Source organism: Meles meles, chromosome 10 (assembly GCF_922984935.1).
Source record: "Meles meles chromosome 10, mMelMel3.1 paternal haplotype, whole genome shotgun sequence".
Classification (NCBI taxonomy): Eukaryota; Metazoa; Chordata; class Mammalia; order Carnivora; family Mustelidae; genus Meles; species Meles meles.
This window is the reverse complement of record NC_060075.1, coordinates 1470225-1489720: the sequence shown is the minus strand read 5'-3', so window position 1 is coordinate 1489720 and position 19496 is coordinate 1470225. Positions and strand designations below refer to the sequence as shown.

Below are 19496 nucleotides of genomic sequence, written 5' to 3'. Positions count from 1 at the left end.
TGTTTTTTGGTTTTACTGAGTTGTAGAGTTTACTTGTAGTGTAGTAAACATACAGTGTTACATTAGTTTCAAAAGTACAATATAGTGATTCATGTGGGCAAAATCTTCATGACATTGGCTTTGGCAAAAGATCGTCCGGGTAGGACTCTCAGGGCAACACCAGGAAGAACAGACAAACGGGGCATCATAAAAATTAAAAAAATGAAAACGAAATGCTTTTGTGCACCAAGGACACCATTGAGAGAAGGAAAATATTTTCTCCCACAGAATTTCCCCCTTCTGTGGGAGAAAATATTCGCAAATCACGTATCTGATAAGGGATTGATACAATATTTAAAGAACCTCCGAACTCAGTAACAACAAAATTGAACAGCCGAATTAAAAACTGGGCAAAAGGCTTGACATTTCTCCGAAGAAAATACCCAAAGAGCCAACAAACATGCAAAATGTCACACTCATCAGGAAAATGCAAATCAAAGCCACGAGACCACTTCGCACACTTGGGACGGCGACTCCCCAGACCGCAGACAATAGCGAATGTCGGAGAAGACGTGGCCTGACGAGAGCCCTCACGTGCTCTCGGAGGGAGGGTGAGCTGGCGCGTCCCCTCATGTCAGCCCTGGCACGGGCATGTGTCCGACCGCTGCCCCCGGGGTCTGCACCCAGGAGAGGGGGAGCCGGAGCTCGGAGACGGGTTTGCAGGCCCACGTTCGCGGCCGCGTGACACCCAGGGCTGCAGGCCGGACGCACCCCGAGTGTCCGTCGTCAGGGGTGACGGTCAACAAAGGGTGGTCTGTGCACACGACCGACTGCGATCCCGCCGCCTGCGCCACGGGTGAGCCTGGGGACACCAAGTGAGCGAATCCCGTCACAGGAGGACACATGCCGTGTGGTCCCAGGCAAGAGGCCCGTGGCTCCGTGAGATTTAGGGACAGCGAGCGGGACGGAGAGGACATGTTCCTTCCTATAGGCAGCCGTCGCCTGAGGGGCACCGTGTGACAGAAAACAGGAAGCAGGCCAGGCCGCTGACACAGAAGGAGGGGCCGGACCCCGTGGACACAGAGACCTGCGCACGTCCCCGGGGCGTGGTCACTTCCGCGGCCCATCTGTGCCCCGTAGGCCTGCGGGACACGTGATGTGCACGTGCAGTGCTGTCCCGGGCCCTCGGCCCTCGGCAGACGACGGAAGGGGCTTTCTGGACATGGGCCGCAGCAGAGGCCAGGAGGCCGTGCTGCGCCCCCGGGGCAGCCCAGTGGGATGCGGCAGGCAGGTGTCCGCGGTGGCCCCTGTGAGTGACGCAGCCAGCCAGCAGCCGCCTCACGGCGACCCTCCACCCGTCCACCTGGCGGAGACAGCACGGGCGCACGCACGAGGCGCAACTTGGGGAAACACGTCGGCGGCAAGCGTGTCCCGGCCCGCTGAGCCCCACTCCCCGAGGAGCCCCGCACTCCGGAAACGTGCCCCGACCAGGCTAGGGACGATGACGAGTGACAAGCGTACTCAGGGCCGCGGAGGAACGTGCGGAGGCTCAGCCGCGGCGCAGAGAGCTTTGCTTTCCGGCTGCCCCGTCGTCGGCCTGCTACCGAGCTGGCGGTGGAGGAAGAGCCGGAAGGATGCCTCCCGCGTTCTCTGAGGCCCCGGACAGGACGCGGGCCCTAGTCCGCGGGAGCCCGAGTCCGTGGGCGTGGGTGTGGGTGCCCCGCGTGGGCCTGGGGCACCAGCGGCCGCGGGGCGCGTGTCGCGAGGGCTTTCTTTGGTCCTCATGCGATTCATTCCTTCTAAGAAAGGAAACGGGAAGAAAGGTTTCGTGTCCAGCCTCGGGGCCTTTGATCGTCCGATGACCGCTCGGCCTGCAGCTTCCCAGGCCAGACAAAGGCAGCCCCGGCCGCTGCCCTGTGAGCTGAGAGCCCAGAACAAAACCCCTGGCGGCCGCACAGTGTGGTGGCCTGGGAAAGACCTACCTCGGCGGGGGGCCGCCCTGCCCTTTGATCTCTCCTGAGACCCAGTGCTGGGCCCCAGGTCAGAGGATTTCACTCTGCACCGCATCCCCCCACCCGGCAGAAGGAGCAGGTGAGGACAGAACGGCCGACCGCAACCCTCCTTTGCTGGCTCGTTCGGCACCGCTGGCTGCATTGTTGACGGCTCGAGTGCGGGAGGGGGAGCTGCGGGCCTTGCAGCGGCGGAGGCCCTCGGGGGCGGGTCCAGGCCCCGCAGAGGCCCTTGGATGGCCCGAGCTCAGACAATGAAGTCCGCCCGCCCCGGCCACCTCCGGGGGCTGTGACATTCTTCAGCTGCTGCTCGGTGAAGCCGGCCTGTGCCTCTGAACATCTAGGACACCCCCGTGACCCCCAGCTGAGAGAGCAGGGACGTCCGTCCACTCTCTGTGGGTGAGCCGGGCTCCCGTTGGACACAAACGGGCCTCGTGTTTCCTCGTCGCCTTGATTCACCCACACGGCATCATGTCCAACAGCGACAACCGTGCGCAGCCTTCGGAGGGAACCCGGTCCAGCCGCAGGCAAACAGCACAGGCGGACGGCGGAGGAGGAGGCCGGCGGGAGGGAAGAAGGGTCCACTCTTGGGCTCTGAGCTCCCAGTACTTGCAGGTTTGCAAATGAAACGATGTCCTCGGAAGCCAGGGTGCCATTGAGGGTCAGGACACTTTTCACTAAAGAAGTTAGGGCTGTGTTAGGACCAAACCCCAAACTACGTCATTAAAACCGGCACCGACTGTTGTCTGCTTCGGCTCTCGTGTTGGCGTGTCCAGTGAGATTCGGTGGTGCAAAGCCCATTTCCTGCTCTCGGCGGTGGCTGGCCTGGGGCCGCCGACACGGAGCGGTGGGGTGCCCGGCCCAGGGCTGCTGACCCTCCGGCCACCGGCCACACGTGTCCGTCACGCAGGGCTGCTGGTCCCTACGTGTAGAACAGGGCTCACAACCACATCCTTGCTCGGGTGGTGCGTCCGCTTTTCTCCTCTTTCACCAGAAGAACGTGGGGGAGGAAAGTGCTCGGTTTGGGCTCGTGGCGCGCGCCCTGCGCAGAGATGACCTCTGCAATCAGCACCTGCTCCTGCTCCTGCACAAGGGACGAAGGACGGCCGTCCCGGAGGTTGCGGCCTGTCGCCGAGACACACAGGTACAGACCAGGGGAAGGTCCTGTTCTTGGCGAGAGGGATGGCGGGGTCCCCACCTCGGCGGGCCTCCTTCCAGGTCCCGTGGGCCGCGGACGGGCGTGATGGGAAGAGCGGTGTTTCCTGAGGGAACTCGCTGGGACTCTCCGAGAGCTGGGTCCCATGTGTGTCCTTCCCCAAAAGTGGCTGTGGGCTGTGCTCCTGGTCTCTGAAGAGACGCCCCCGGCTTTGGTCTGGAGAGCACGTCCCAGCGACCAGAGCAGCTCAGCGTCCACACGTGCGGGGGGCGCAGGGGGCGGGGCCCAAGCTCTGCCCCTGCTGAGCCGCGTGTGGCCAGGTGGGCCGCCCGTACCGGACCCGAGACGCCTCCTCCCGGGGTCGGGTGCTGCAGGGGTGCAGTGTGCGGACCAGAGTGCGAGGGGCCGCGGCGGGGAAGGCCACGGCGCCCTGCTCACCCAGCTGTGGCAACAGGGAGGCTTGCACAGAGGGTGCGGACGACACCAGGGCCGCTCCGGTGGCTGAGCCTGGCTGGCTCGGCCTCCGCAGGGAGGCTCCTCGGGCCCCGGGCGGCGGCTGCTTACCTGCACCCAGCGCCAGGCCGAGCGCCGCCCTGGCCACAGGGACCAGCCGAGAAACACCCTGCTCGCGCGGACGGCTGTCACGTGACTCAGGGAAGGGACCGAGGCCGGGGAGAGGGGTCACCCCAGGTTGCTGTGGCAACGCGGTCCCGGCTCAGCCGCCACGAAGCAGCCGCGCTGCCCGCCTCACCTTTGGCCATCTTGTTGAGAACCATGTCGATCAGGACGTAGGTGCCGCTCCTGCCCGCGCCGTCGCTGCCAACGGAAGGGGAGACGTGAGAACAGCGCCGGCCACGGGACCCCGCGCCCACCGAAGCCAGGGACGGCGTGTTTCCCTCCGCGTCTGAGTGAGGCTCACGAGGGGAGAGGGAGGCTTGACTTGGAGAGAAAGACGAGAAAGTCGGGTGAGGAAGAGTAACGGGATGGGGGGGTAGGAGGGGGGAGGATGGAGACGGGAGGGGGAGGAGAGGAGGGGTGAGGGTGGAGGAGGAAAGGGAAACAGATGGGGGAGGGGAGAGGAAGAAGGGGAGGAGGACGGGGAAGAGGAGGGAGAGGGAGGGGGAAGAGGAGGGAGAGGGAGGGGGAAGAGGAGGGAGAGGGAGAGGGAGGGGGAAGGGAATGGGGGAGGGGGAAGGGGAGAAGGAGGGGCGAGGAGGAGGGGGAGGAAGGCCGGCCGGAGCTCAGCGTAGAGGGGTGAGCTCATCCGCCCAGACTTGCTCGTCTCCCCTTTTCCTCCCTCTCTGGCCAGAGTCGTGGTCGGTGTCGTCAGAGTAAACAACACACGAGTCTGGCCGTGTCCGTGCCGAGGGCGTCTGCCCTGGCGGTGAGCGAGGTCACCCCGCCGTGACTGCAGTGTCCCGGGGAGCGGGCGGTAGCCCTCGGACGGCAGGGAGGCCCTTTCTGGGGAAGGCAGTTGCTTTGTGGGGTGCGAGAGCATGTCTCCCCTCGCCCGCAAGTCCGTGAGTCCCCAGCCCCGAAGCGGCTGCTAGATGGGGACTGTCACATGCGAGCTCCTAGCAGAGGCGGTCGTGCCCACTTCAGGACCGGAATTGCATGACCATGGTCCCAGGAGAGCTGGCGGGGCCTCGGGTGGCCTTTGTGGGAAATGCTCACGGGCTCCGGCTTTACCAGACCCTCGGACCCGTGGCTGGAAAAGCCGCGGGGACCCGCAGGGTCTGTGTGTGTGGGGAGCTCGCTCACCACCCCGTCCCCGCTGCTCCCCAGGTGACACCTGGCTGTCCTGGTTTGGGCGGGCCTCCCTCCCCTCCCACGGCTACTCGGACACCCGCACACACCGGCCTCTGCTGCGGCCGCGGGGCACCTTGCCTCCGGCCTCGTCCCTCTGCTCTCCGAGGGCCCCAGACCACGGCCGGCTCGGGTCCTCGTCACAGACTCCACGGATGCACACGGACACACGCAGGGACACGCACATGCACTGGCTCAGACACACTCAGACACACACAGAAGCAGGAACCCGACCCACACACTCGACACACACACGCTCAGACACGCACCCAACACACGCGCACACACACAGAGGCAGGCACCTGACAGGCGCACAGAGATGCACACAGCAGGCACACTCATGCACAGACACACATCTCACAGGGACACACACCCGACAGGCACACTCACTCACACATGCACACACACGTACACTTCCCGACCGCACGGACAGACTGGGTGTCTGATCCTGGGAGAGCTCCTTTCTATCCCAGCAGAAGGGAACGTGCTGTAAGACACTTCCACGAACCGGAGCCCGGTTCTCTACCCCAACGAGGTGGGTGTGAGGCCCAGACGAGAGGGCCCTGTGACACGGAGCTTCTGGTGGGGACTCTGCTCGTCTGTGTGGGTGTGACGGGCTTGGGGAGCCCCCGGGTTTTACTCCATGGCCAGACTGGCATCCTAAGCTGGGTGAGGCCAACCCTGTGCTAAGTCTCGACTCTGCCCCTGCTCCTGACGGGCCCCGAGCACATCCCAGCCTCTCGGTTCCAAACCTCAGCTGAGTGAGCTGGTGGCCGAGACAAGGCCACGGGTGGAAAACACCATCCCACGGTGTTTGTGTGCAGGCAGTGTGCGGGCCTGAGAGCGAACGGGTGTGAGGACACGCGTGTGCGGCGGCGGCCCAGGCGGGTGGACCGGCCCAGAGGGGCACACGCAGCCGCGCAGCCTGGACCTTCCGTCCGCAGCCTGGTCTCCTTCAGCAGGGCCATTGGCTGCGCGTGTGAGGCAGAGAACGCTCGGCGTGGGAATGGGACTGTGGCTCCTTCTCGGGTAGCGAGCACGGGGGAATTCGCATGAGGAGTGGTACTTGCCTGCAGTGAACAATTATTGGACAAGAACGGCCCCTGTAGCTCTTGTTTACTTTTCTGAAATAAAAAGAGACAGAAATCACGGTTATGCACTACGACTCCTGTCTTCGGTCTTGCAGACGAACTCCCAAGCCCACACCGACAGACCGTGTCTGTGACATCGTTTTGCAACTGTAGCCTCTTTGGACAAAGCGAATCAAAATTACACACCTGTTTTCAAAGATTTATTTTTCTGTTCAGTATCAAGGGAAAACAGGCTTTAAGAGCAGTTCTTACGTTTCCACACTCCGCTTCCCAGCAGGCACCTGCAGCCCCTGTCTCCAGCCTGTCCCACAGACCTGCCTAAGGCTCCAGTCACCTCGGCTGCTTGGTGGCTACGGGAGGATCTAGATTCTTTGCTAAAATGTTTGAGTCCTGCCATGTAGACCCCAAGTTTCCTACACCCTAGACATCATACTGGAACGTAACACGACTATCGTCTCCTGCGTCTCCCAGGGCCTCTCGACTCTGTGCCTCGGCGGGAGCGCGACATCGCTGAGAAACCGTGGTGGAGACAAATCCTTCCTTTGTTTGAATATGCGCGTGTTTACAAGCAACTCTGCTGTGCGGATTTTAGACCACAGCTTAGAAGAATTAACAACAAGCACGGATTATTTAGTCACCGAGCCCTAAATCAAAACAAAGCACCCGTTTCAGAGGCACTGTATGAGCGCCAAGTTTGTCGGAAGTCAGCGAAACATCAAACAACTAAGCGTGGTTACGAAGTGCATCGGAATTCTCAATAAAATATTTCTGCACAGAGAAAAGTCAGTGGAACCACGTGTGCGGGGCTCTGTTCTAAAATGCTCCCTGTGAGTTTCTACAGTGTATGACATGAGGCAAAATTGAAAACGAATGACAGTGCAGAAAACAAAAATCTTTTCCTTGCACCAGACGTGGGGAAACGTCACCGTTCTTTGCAAGGCTCGCCTGCCCAGCACAGGGTCAGCCGGAAGCTGTCAGTCGGTGGCCTGTCCCCAGACCCCAGAGCCGAGGGGTCGGGAGGTGGGGGTGTGTGCGGCAGGGAGCCGGCAGCCCGCCCAGGCACCCAGCAGGTTGTTTCCACGTCCGCCCCCAGAGCAGAGCTGGCTGCTCCTAGTTCCTGTACGGGCTGAACAAAAACAAAGGGGGAGCCTGGGTGCAACGTACCCCAAAGACGGGCCATGCCCGAGGCCACTGGGGTAGCCCTTGACCAGGGGCTGCCTCCCGCACCGCGTGGAACGTGCAGACCACGAAAACCATCTTAAAAATGAGAAGACCCAGAGACATGGAGGAACAAGTGCTCAGGGGCCCTGTGGCCACGTCGCTATTTCTGCTGAAGCTTTTTCTCACTTTCGAGGTCGCTGCAGTGTGAGGGTTTAGCTGAAGAAGGTACGAGTGAGCTCATTAAAATCTGCGGCGGGCCAGGGTGCCCAGAAGGTTCTTGGACCTTTGAGAATCAAACGGATTGGAAAATAAATCTCTTAATTTCTCCTTCTAAAGCCTGCCACTCTTTGGGTCCCCTGGCCAGCTCAGTTGGTGGAGTGTGCAACTCTCGGGGTTATGAGTTCGAGCCCCAGGTGGGGTGTACAGATTACTTAAAAATTAAGAAAAAAAATCTTTAAACTCCCATTCTTAATGCAGGTTTTAAAGGCAACATGAGCTTTAGGTCTGACAAAATGGACGCCGGAGTGGCAGGACGAACCTCAGACGCGAGCACCGAGAGGCCGCCGGCCCCACCCAGGCTGTGTGCACGCCCACGGGCCCGACGTGTGCCTGCGTGTGTGCGCATGGTGCATGCGCGTGCCAGTCAAGCAAGCCCAGGCTCAGACTCGATTTGGGGAACGTTCATTCCTACAGGCCTTTTAGCTTCAAGCACAAGGTTTTACTAGAAATCTCTTGCTCGCTGGATCTTTTCGATGCGCACAGTCTGGCCGTTTCCTACTTGGCGGTCCAGGCTGGGTTTGCAACGAGTCTCCCCAGCGTCTGCCTGCTTGCACGCGGTGCTCGCACGCGGCTCAGTCTCGCGGTGCGGGGCATGTTTTCTGATGGGGCCGAGCATGAAAGTAGTACGTTAAAAAAAAAAAAAAAAAGAAACAGCCCCAGATTCCCTTGTTTAGACTGTACGGTTTCAGAAAACTGTCACCTTAGGGGCCGGGAGAGCAGCAGCGTCCCGTTTATAGCTGGTCAGCCCCGTTTCTGGCAGCGTGCACTGAGGATGGCTGCTCTTAGAGAGGATGGAGTGCTCCGGTAAGAGCCCTGCGGTCCCTGCTCTTATGTGACAGAATAGAGAGCTGCTTTCTCCGGCGCGCAGTGACCCACCGCCTCGGCTGGACCCAGGGAGGGCTCACGGCGGTTTAACCCTTCACGCTGGCCCCGCCCCGGCTGAACCTTTACGACAGGCAGGAGCCCCGCGTGATACGTGCTGCCCGGTGGAGAGTTTTATGTACAAAGAATCAGAAGCTCGTATTGTTACAACGTGAAACATCACAAACAGAAAAGTAACAGCATCACACAGTCAACAGAAGCGTTCACCTGGTCGACCCCAGCCAGAGGCGCGGGTGTTCGTGCAGATAAGCGACACACAGCTGTCTTGTTTGACTCGATTAGAACAAATCAGCAGTCGGCGAAAGGTTGCAAACGTTCAGAAAAATGGATATTATATGTATTTCAGCAGGAGGAATTCACTGAGAAAGAACGATTAGTAATACAAACCAACCCGTGGGTCCCTGAGTGAGAAGGAACCGTCATGCAACCAACAGCAAGCCAAGGTCAGAGGTCGTTAGAGGCTCAGAAAAGGGGCTTCCCACACTGCCTTGCAGCAGAGTCACAGCCTCCAATGATCACTTTTGTGACTATGCAACTGGGCTCATATTACTAGCTGCAACGTCACAAAAATGACACTGGCCGCCGCTCACGAGCCGGCAAAGTAAGGGTCTGTCCGCTCTAGGGTCAGCGCTGTGAGCGCCGTCGCGTGCAGCAAGAAGGGAGAGGCTCAGAGACACGGACGAGAGAGAATTTTTACAAGCAAAGCCCTCATGTGATGCTGATTATCTCCTGGCTTGCGCAGCTCCTCTTTAAAGTGGAAATGTGCTCCCTCTGGGCTCCCGAACTGTGTAATCACACTCCTCAGTGCCTGACGCACCCTGGCCAGAGCGGGGGAAGGCGGGGCGCATGGTCGGGGACGGGGCTTGGCGGGGGGACCTGTGCATAAGGTGACCAGTGTCTCCAGAAGCCGATGCCCCTTTCCGATTGCTGACTTTTGGGAGGTTCTTCTACCCAGAAAACCCCAAAGTGGCAATCTGTGCCTGAGCGCAATGCCTCCAAGAACATGGTGTCTGCTGCCCACCGTCCGGGGAGTCCACGACAGGCAGGCTGGTCTGGAACACGGGGCCGTGCCGAGTCAGGCAGGCCCACAAAGCTTTCGATTCTAATAGACCAGCACATGTCACCTGAACAAAAATCTCCCACAGCCTTATCTCCTAAGCCTCCGGGGAGAGGGAACTTGGGGCATCCGTGTTTCTCGGGGCAGGTTGTACGCACCGAGGGCTGGTTGTGCATTGTTCCGTTCCATATAGGGATATGGATTTCCACGTCCGCCCACAGCATATATGTGCAAACACATTGGGTGAGCATAAAGACGAAGCTGGTCTCTCTTTGTAGCCACGTCCTTTGGCCAGTAATGACTGCGTCCCAAGACGCTATCTCAGGAAACGCGCTCTAGGTCAGACTCTTAGGTAGCACGCCTTTAGAAAGAAATGTGCTTTAAGGAAAGTTATCTGCTAGCCAGGACGCAGGGACGGACTGAGAGGGAACTGTGCAGTCACAGCTTTGGGGTTCGTTCAGGACTCTCTGTACTGTGCATGCTCGGTATCTCTGGGCAGGGTCACCAAACGGGTGCCACGGCTGGGACACCACGTGCCCATCTCTCCGGGAGCTCTTTCCCACGCTATTTGATCCAAAGAACTATTCAAATAAAGATTTTGTTTTGCTTTTCAAAGTAGACTAAAAGGCAAAAGAAAGAGTATCACAATAAACTTAAGAATGTCCAACACACAAATTCAAGAAACGCAGCGATCAGCCTGAAACCCCACTGTCTCGCGTGACATGGCCACAGACTCAAGGATGGTAACTGCTCAGATACGAATCCCTCCGGGTGGGGAACCACGCTGGACTAAGGTGCACTTTATTTCCTAGTTCGTTGTTCTGGATGTCTGTCTGCTATTGCGATGAGGTGGGTTTCCAACTGGTTAAGCGGGAGAGGGCTCCGCAGAGCCGAGAGCTCACGCACGGCGCTGCTCAGCGCCTGCCTCGCTGGGTGGCTGCTCATTCTTGACCGCCGCAGGCAACAGCTAGTGCTGGCCCCGTCGCCACCGAGTCCAATGGACAAGCCAAGCTTCCATCCTGAATTCCCCCCTTTTTTGCCTTGTCAATAGCTTCCTGAAAGATGGAGTCTGGCATTCATCTCAACAGCTCAGTAACCACCCTCTAGCGCCAGACAGCCCCCTGGGCAGCCGGCTGGTGGGGCGTGGGCAAAGACTGGATGTTTCCAGACTGTCGGCTCCCAAACTGCATTAGAACACACATTCGTGCACGAATTCCATCCACGCTCTCCCCCAAGCTCTAAGGTGCCCCAGGCCGGATCCGGGCCCATGCCTGTTACATCTCATTATTCTGTCCGAGCAGAGAGTATCCAACTAAAACCCTGCCTTTTGCCCATAAATACCCTGCAAGCAGGAACTTCAGGACTCCAGCACTTGGAGAATCTTATCAGAAACAATGACCACATTTCCACAATTCTTACGTGGCTACGTCCCCCGTTTTAACTCCTGTAAACCCAGAAATCTCCTTGCAGGTACTAGGTACCGTCATCGAACCCCCTTCCCCTCCCCTCTCCTTTGTATCACACAGAAGATACCGCTGACCCTGGAACAGCGTGGCTCTGAGCTGTGCTGGTCTGCTCACACCCGAATTTTTTTTTTCAGTAAATACAGAACGGCACTGAATATGTATTTTCTCTTCCCTGTGATTTTCTTCATAATGTTTTCTTTCCTCCGGCGTTCTGTATGGTAGGACCGCAGGGCCCAGCAGACCAGGATGTGCCGACTGACTTCTCGCGTCACTGGTAAGGCTTCCAGTAAACAGAGGCTGATTACAGTTAAGTTTCGGGGGAGCCAAAAGTTAAACGTGTATTTTCCACTGTGTCGGGGGCTGGTGCCCCAGGCCCGCGCTGTTCAAGGGTCGACTGTATGTTTATGATCTCTAAGTACAGACGGATGGCGCGTCGTACAGCAAACGACCCCCTAGACGCAGGAAACCTGGTGTTGGACCACGCTCCCTCCTCTCACGCCCGCACTCCAATCGCGTTACCCTGCTTGCGGGGCTGTTTGTCATACCTGCGGAAATCCAGGAGGGACCTCGCGGAGGAAGGCACTCCCTGGTCATACCAGCTCAGGAAGTGGAACTGGGTCACGGTGCGCGTCTCGTTGGTTTGCAGGTTCTTCAGGTAGAAGCTCCTGACGAGGAAATCCTCGCACCAGATGTGCTCGGAGACGAGGTTCACCTGGACGGGAGGACGGGGGGGCATTGGGAGCATAAAGCATTGTCTGAGCACCGTGGCACTCCGAGCAGGGAAGAGCTAGCACTACGGGGACCGCATACGGGTCGGCGGCGGCTGGACGGCCCCTCCTACCTTCTCAGTTTTAACAGGGTTTATGCAAATGATCACCGTGGGTTTTTAATATCGCCCAGGTGCATTAGCCAAATAGAAAGTTATGTTACAATCCAAAGTGATTCTAGCTTTCATCCTCTGTATCTCTAAGCCACCTAAACCTGCAAAAAACTGTGCTTCGGAACAGAAATACCAGTGGGTTCCACCGTACCTTGAGTCTCACCGCGGGTGGCTCTCACCTCGAGGTGGAGAGGAGACCAAGGCGTTCATGCAGACAGTGGGACCGGGTGCTTCTCGGGGTCAAGGCCATGCTCAGTGGCCTAAAAGCCAGGACTCTGAGCTAGGGCTGGTCCTCACGCCCCACCCCCCCGGGACTCTGCATTCTGACTGACGTTTAATGCAGAACAACGGGCTCATGCGGGTTCGTGCTGAGCTGCCCAAGTCGGCACCGTTCACCGTCGATGTGGGCAGAGGGTCCGGCAAGGGAAGGAGGCTCGAATCTGTGCCTCCACAGCCTTGGACGCTGTGGGAGGCCACGGGGCAGGCAGGGCTCTTCCTACAACGGGCCCAGGAGGGTCTATGGCTTGGGGCCTGGCTCCACAGGCCTCCTTGGGACGTAAATGTTTTTTGGCTCCTTCTGTCTGAACTTGGAACCCTAACGCTTTAGAATTTACGCCAGAGCCTGGGGCGCCCTAGCACGGCTGCTTGGAGGGTCTGGGGGTCCATGGACTGGGGGGCCCCGGGGACGCCCGCCTGCCCGCCTGCCCACGGAGGGCCCTGCTCCCCACGGCCGAGTACCTGGTAGATGTGGTAGAGGCTGGCGCCCTCGTCCGGCCAGTAGTGGTGGCATTGCCGCACGCCATGCTCCGAGAGGGACGTCAGCATGACCACGACCGCGCAGCCGCTCTCCCACACCATCTGCCAACAGACCGCACGGCCGCCGCGTCACTGCCGGCCCCGCGACGCGTGCTTTCCCGCGCTCCGCGACACGGGCCACGGGGGCTCGCGCACGAGCACTGCCCTCTCCTTGGCCACGCCTCCCCCGTGGCTGGCTTCCCGCCGCTGAATGCGCCCCGTAGCTTCCACGCACCATGAAATACGAAAACCCCCGCCGGGGGCTCATTCCACATCTTTGAGAACCTCTCAGGACCCACGTTCAGCCGTCTGGCCTCCCAGCTTTGGATCTACGGAGGGAACCTTCGACCACACGGTGCAAACAGGCAGCGTGGCCTCTGACGCTGTCCCCAGCAGCGCCGCTGGGGGCACGTCCACTCCCGCAGGCGGTGTGCACGGAAACTGGTCGGCGCGACTGTTTCTCGGTCACTGTCATTATTCGGCATGACGAGAAAGCCGTTTTGCTTTGTGAAGCTGCCGTCCTATGGGACGCAGGCTCTGCTCACACAGAGCCGTGGCTGTGGTTTCACTGACCTCCACGGAATATGGCCACGCTAGGCCACGAACACAATTCACCGTAGCCACGTTATGAGCCACAGCGAACGGATGGACACACACCCAAACGTGGAGGAGGGCAGACACCGGGCCCTCCACGGGGCTTCCTCTCCAGCTCCCAGCCGGGTGGCCGTGGGCCTGCGTGTAAGCCCTGCAGTGTGGTCCCCGAGACCGAGACCGCTGGTTCCGGGGGCCACGCAGAGGCAGCGCCGCGGAGCGCGTCAGCCTGGTGAATTACAGAGCCGGGACGAGTCTGCTTTGCCCACAGTGGGTTACGGGGACTTCACAGAAATACTTACAAGCAACTGCATTTAGATGTAAATTTAGTACCTAAGAGAGCTTCTACTTCTTTTAAATACAGAGAGAACGATCCAATTAGAATCTCGTCATTTAGAAAAAGTCCACAGAGCTCAGATATAAAACATGTTTCCTCCCTAGTTCACGTCACTAACCCCCTTTAAGTTATATTTTAGGAAGGGACGAGTCCACGGTGTTTCCGTCTTTGAATACTGATTTATATTTCCGCACGATGGGAACGGTCCATGCCTCTTCCGCATGGCCCAGCGTCTCATTAATCCTGTAATTTCATGGAAGCTGCTGGTGTTTATGAAAAAGCCCACAAATAAAAATGAATTTCACCCGAACCTACATGCCTTCCTTTTCCTCAGCGCACGGCCCGCCGCAGGGGGAGAATTCCGGGCGTGCGTCTCTCTCGCGGCTCTCAGGCGTCGCAGCCCGCCCCACTAAATTGGTCCTTCCCGCACAGAACCGTTTAATGTGTCTTTAGAAGGCGGAGAAGCTCATTGAAGCCATTATGAAAATGAGGAGAAACACAGATTTTATGAGTGTAATAAAAATACAATGATCTAGACCGTAAACCGATCATCAAACACTCGGCTTCCGCCACCCAAGTGTGACGTTAGGAAGCCCCTCGTTTGAGGACGGGTCCTCCCAGCCGGGCAGCCCTGCCCACTGGCCCGCACGCCGGCCTCTCTGTTCAGGAGCCCGTCGGCTCTCCAAAGACCTGGCTGGGATGAAATCCAAATGAAACAATTTGAACAAACAATCCCAGAGGCACTCTCGGGGATCATATTGCTTTCTAGGTCACCGAGCCTGTGCGCAGAAAGGGGGACTGAGTAAATCACGCCAACAGGCGGCCCGGCTCCGTGTGTCCACCTGGTGGGCGGCGGGAGTCCGCGTGTGGGCCACCGGCCCTGTTCTCGCCTTGCACCAGCCGCTGACCTGCACGGTTACTGTGGGCTCCGGCGGGATCCAGGACGCCGGAGGAACCAGAAACAGGGACCGGTTTCTCTGCTTCCGCTTCTGCGGCTTCCCCAGGCACGTCAGGAGGCTGCGAGGTAACTGAAGTCCCCGCAGAGAGCCGGTGGGCACAGCGCCCTGCAGTACGCCCCAGGGGTCTGCCGTCCTGCCCGCAGCTCCCTCCGTCGGGTGACTTTTCCCAGATGGGAAGCAGCTGCTTCCGTCCCTGGATCCAGATGAGGCCACCAACGTGGATGGAACACGGGCCTTCAGGGCTGAGTCCTGAGTATAAACAGGGCCGTGCTCGGAGGAACCGGGTCCCACTTGCTGCAGAGCCTCTGCTCCGCTGCTCCGGGGCCGCCGCTCGGACCCGGGACGCCTCCACGGCACCGCTTCACACACCGAGGCGGTGGCCATGGCGGCCTCTGGTGTATCTGGTCCCCGCCGGCCTCTTCTTCGGCAATGGTGCGCTGCAGGGTTGGGAGCGGTCCCAATGTCCTGTGTCGCCGTTGGCTGCCAGTCCCTAGAGCCCGCCCTGGGCTGCGTCTCCGGGATGGCGTGGCAGATGAGCATGCCCGCAGCTCCGGGGGCACAGACGAGCCTAATTAGAGCAGGTGGAAAGAAATCGCTGTGTCTCTTCATCCAAAGTCTGTCTTGAAAACTAACTGTTCAGCAAACCAAACTCTTTGAAAGCCCCACGGAGACCTGATTAAAGGAAAGCTGACCCATCCAAAATCGCAGGACGCCCCGGTCACGTTCTGCGCCAGGTGCCCGCTCCCTCAGGCATAAAACTGCCCTCTGTACTTAGATCTCTTGTGATGTGTCCCTTTCTACCTTTGTCGTCCTTGTTCTGTGCTCATGTCTTTCTCCCACCGGCCCAGCATCTCTGAGAAGACCAGAGGCTGTTCTGGGCGTCGTTTCCACTCTCCCCGGCAGCCAGGACCGTGCCTGGTTCTAGTGAGTGCTTGGCTGAAAACAACACGTGTGTTTAGAAGAGACCCCTTGAATATTTGTGTAAAAGGAGATAAAGAAAATCCTGTCAAAGGCAGGCCTGGAAGGAGTTCTCCCGGGACCTGGGAGACGACAGAAAGGCTTTTTTGTTTTTCGTTTTCTTAGCACGGGAACCACGTGCACGGGTGTTGGAGCCGCGGGCACGTGAGGTGGACGGCTCTTCTCGTGGGCACCGTAGCCCCCACGGGCCTGACGTGCAGCTCATTTCTGTGCTGGACTTACTTCTGCAGGCTGAGCAGAGATACCTGAAGTCTGGCCAAGAGGAAGTTGACTCACGTTTTAGGAGTCAGTTAACAAGGTTTAGTAACGCTTGCGTTTTCCTCCTTATGGGCTCACTGGCATCCGTTGGCTCTACCGTGGTCTGAGACACATCCACAAGGGAAAAGCAAGTGTCTGGGACACTTTCTGCAGTCGAGACCCCCAACCCGCCCTTGGTCTCTCCGAACGCCACATCCGTGCGCTGCAGCAGGCTTCCTGTGGCCACGGGCTCTGCATCAAGCCACTCTGGGGACAGGCGGGGAACCTCGGTCGTGTCTTCCGCGCACGGCTCAGAACGCACGACCCACTCTGCCGTTCGGTGCACAAGCACGTCCGCATGGGCCTCCCTTGGCAACGAAGACGCCGTCCACGCCGGTGGTGTGATGTTGGGTGCCGGCACCCTGCGCCCAAGCCGGTCACATGGCCGCCACCCCACAGGCCGCACACAGCAGTCTCGACCTCTGAAATCCCCTCCCACCAGGCGTAAAGAAGGCATCTCAGTAAGAAATCCTTGCCTTGTCCCTGGAATGGGGTACGCGTTCTCTAGGGAAGACGGCATATGGCTCACTTAGCTGGAGGCTGCTGGGCGCGAACCCTGGTCACGCAGGGGCTCCCAGAGCCAGGGCACATGCTTCCCGGCACGCCTGCTTCATCCAGTCCTGTGCAGTCCCTACGGGCTCTCGTCACAGTGTTGGGACGTCTAGGACGCTCCCTGAACCCGAGGGAGTGCCGCCACTTGGAGTCATCTGCTGTCCCTCAGCCTTGCTCACCTTCCAGGTGAGAGACGTCTGTCGTCTGCTCAGACGTACGTGCTGGTTCAGGCTGCTGCTCTCTTCCTCCCGGAGAAGGTGGGAGACAAGCGGGGAGGAGGTGGGTGAGGAGGGGACGGGAGGTGGGTGAGGAGGGGACAGGAGGAGGGGACGGGGGGAGGGGACGGGGGGAGGGGACGGGGGGAGGGGACCGGGAACCAGGGACACACTTAAAAGCAGAACAGCCAGGATGTTTGCAGCTGCGATCGGCAATACCAGCTGAAAAACGAACTCAGGCGGCCCTGGGGGCGTCTGGGGGGCTCCATCGGCGAAGCGTCTGCCTTCGGCTCAGGTCGTGATCTCAGGGTCCTGGGATGGCGCCCGTGTCTGTAGGGCTCTCTGCTCCACGGGGAGCCTGCTTCTCGCTCTCCATCCGCGTCTTCCCCTGCTCCTGCTATCTTGTTCTCTCAAATAAATACATCTTTTTAAAAAGGAGAGAAGACACTCAGGGTATCTGTCTCTCACCGAGGCCTGCCCGTGTTCGAAGGCTGCTGTGCGCTCCCCACGCAGAGTCACACGCGCTCGGCAGATCAGGGGTTTCAAGCCCCACGCTGAGGGGAGGTGGTGAGCTTGTGTGTCGGAGTCCGGTGAGACGATCTATCTGCGGTAAAACGTCCTGGCACGTCCCAGGCGTGGGACTGAAGGGGTTTTCCCAAGAAATGAACTCTCCTCAGTTCCTATATTTCCTTTAATTTAACCCAACAATGTGCTTGAAAACTAGCCAGTCCCTAAGCTAACGGGCTCCGGAGCCAAGGTCCGCTCCCACAACTCCTCGCTGCCCCAGAAGCAGGAGACCCTTCAGGCACGACCCAGAGGGTGTCCGGGGGGAAGACCAACAATCCTTCACGAGCATCACACGGCGACGGGGCTTTGGGGACAAGCTCAGGCTCTCGGTGGGGCCTCTCAGGACGGCCAGGAGTCCGACTGCTGACCTGAGCCCTGGTGTGCTGGGGTCCCCTGAGGAAGAGGAACGAGGAGGCCGCGGGGGCCTGGAGCTGGGGACCAGGCCGGGGCTTTTCTGGACACTGGCTTGGCTCCTGCGGGCTTGGATGGTGTTGCCTCTGACAGGGCCGTGTGTGGCCGGAGTGGACGGCCCAGGCGCCAGCCACCTCCCACCCTCTGCTCTCCACCAGGCGCCGGCCTGGGGCCGCGAGGGCAGGGCAGATACACAGACTCGGTCCCAGGCCATGTTTGGGCCCTGGGGACCCGCCGTGTGCACGCTGCTTGCTCGGGCTTTGTCTGACTCTTCTTCCTGGGTCCCCTTCTTGCCTCCCCCCACCCCGACCCCCAGCGGAAAGTGCTCAGGACAGGGAACGTTTGCCTTCTTGGGCTCTCCCCCGGGACCATGGCAAGAACTGCGATCGGTGAAACCCTCTATTTAAACCCAGCCCATCCCTCTCGGGAAAAAGAGCGTGCCCCCCGTGAAGGCTTCATGACGGAGTACTTTCGGAAAATGGGGGACAGGACTCAACAGGAGGCTTTCTTCTCGTTGACACGTTGCTAACAGTGTCCGGTCAGCGCCCGCTGCGTACCAGCGGGACCCCCGCCGACGGGGCAGGCCCTCTGCCCTGGGCTGCGGACTCTGCCCCGTCCCCGCTCGCTGGCTGCTGGTTCCATCTGAAAGAGCTCATCCGTCCGACGGGCCGGGCCGGTGCTCTTGGCTGAGACCCCTGTGGTGAACGGGGCTGACAACCGGTCCGCATCCTGTGGAGAATGTCGCGGGTCCTGGGGCCGGGGGCTGCCGGTGCCCCGCTCTACCGCTCCTGTCTGCAAGTCGTCCTCGCGTATCTGAGCTCGGTGACCGGGGTGGCCTGACTTTCTGGTGGCGACGCATCAACGCGGCCACCGTGGAAAGCACCTGGTTCGGGCTTCCCCTGTAATACGAGAGGAGGGAGGATAGTCGTCTGCCTCCTCAGGTCAGGCTTCCCGCGGGACCAGGTGGGGAGAGACAGAGCGCGTGCAGGTCCGCGGGGAGCTCCACTCTGGCCGTGGGCAAGGAGGGACCCGTGGCAAGAACGGCGACCGGCCAGGTCCCCCAGGACGGCCCCCTCCTCCTGCTGCCCAGGCTGCCCGCATTCCTGTCCCACAGAGATGTCTCTTCTGGGTGAAAGCTGTGCTCACGCTCCTCTGGAGAGGCTGGCGCAGAGCTCAGCCCGCGGGCCCCGGGACGCCTCGGGGGGCCAGAGCTCACTGCCGGCGGCTCTGACGTGCTCTGGGCCTCAAGAGCCAGCGACACGGCACCTTCGTCGGCAGTAACGTGTTAACCGTGCGAATGCCCACCGTCTCCGTGGGGAGGCTGCCTGCCTTGCGTTTCTGCGATGGGACGGCCCGGGAGCTGCGCCTCCCCCCGCATGGCGCCGTCTTCCCTGTGGAGTGGGGGCAGCAAAAAGCCCGAGTTCTGGAGATCCGGGTCTGAATCGTGCCCTGCCTCCGGCTGGCTGGGCGGACTCGGGGAAGTCGTTAGGGCCCCCGGGCATCAGCCCTCTGATAGAACGGGACCACGATCTTCTCCCGCTGCAGTCGGATAAACCCAGGACGTACCTTCTCTGCCGTTTCACAAGCAGACTTAGCAGCATTAAGTACTCTCGTTGCCACCATCCGTCCCAGAACGTTCTGTCTTCCCGAACCCAAACTGTCCCCATTAAACACCAGCTCCATCCCGCTCCCCTGGCGCCGACCCTCTGCTTCCTGTCTCCCCGGATCGGACACCCCGCAGCCCTTACACGGGGGCCCCGGGAGCTCAGGCTCACCCTCGGTCATCGGGGGCGTTGGTGAAGGTGGCCGCCCGCAGACCCCGCCCAGGGTCAGACACACAGAGAGTCTGCAGTGGGATTTCCCTCTCTTCCTGCTCCTTTTCTTCCATCCCCTTGGACTCCAGAGCTGCGCGTGCACACGTGTGCCTGTCTTTCTCTCGAAGGAGCCACGTGGGCCGCACCGCACGGCGGCGGACCCCCTCCCAGATCAGGACGTGTGTTCCCGCCTCGGCGCTCGAACCAACGGACG

General features: G+C 59.9%; 1 protein-coding gene across 3 annotated transcripts in view; it reads right to left on the bottom strand.

Moving 5' to 3' along the window:
* Positions 1-19496, bottom strand: part of PTPRN2 (protein tyrosine phosphatase receptor type N2) — a 692851-nt gene that overhangs the window by 17532 nt on the left and 655823 nt on the right. For all 3 annotated transcript variants that reach the window (XM_046020312.1, XM_046020314.1, XM_046020313.1), the window contains 4 exons: positions 12505-12624; positions 11432-11598; positions 6021-6074; positions 3896-3960 (listed from right to left, as the gene is read on the bottom strand). In XM_046020312.1, the coding sequence (XP_045876268.1) occupies positions 3896-3960; positions 6021-6074; positions 11432-11598; positions 12505-12624 (406 nt within the window). The remainder of the gene's footprint in view (positions 1-3895; positions 3961-6020; positions 6075-11431; positions 11599-12504; positions 12625-19496) is intronic.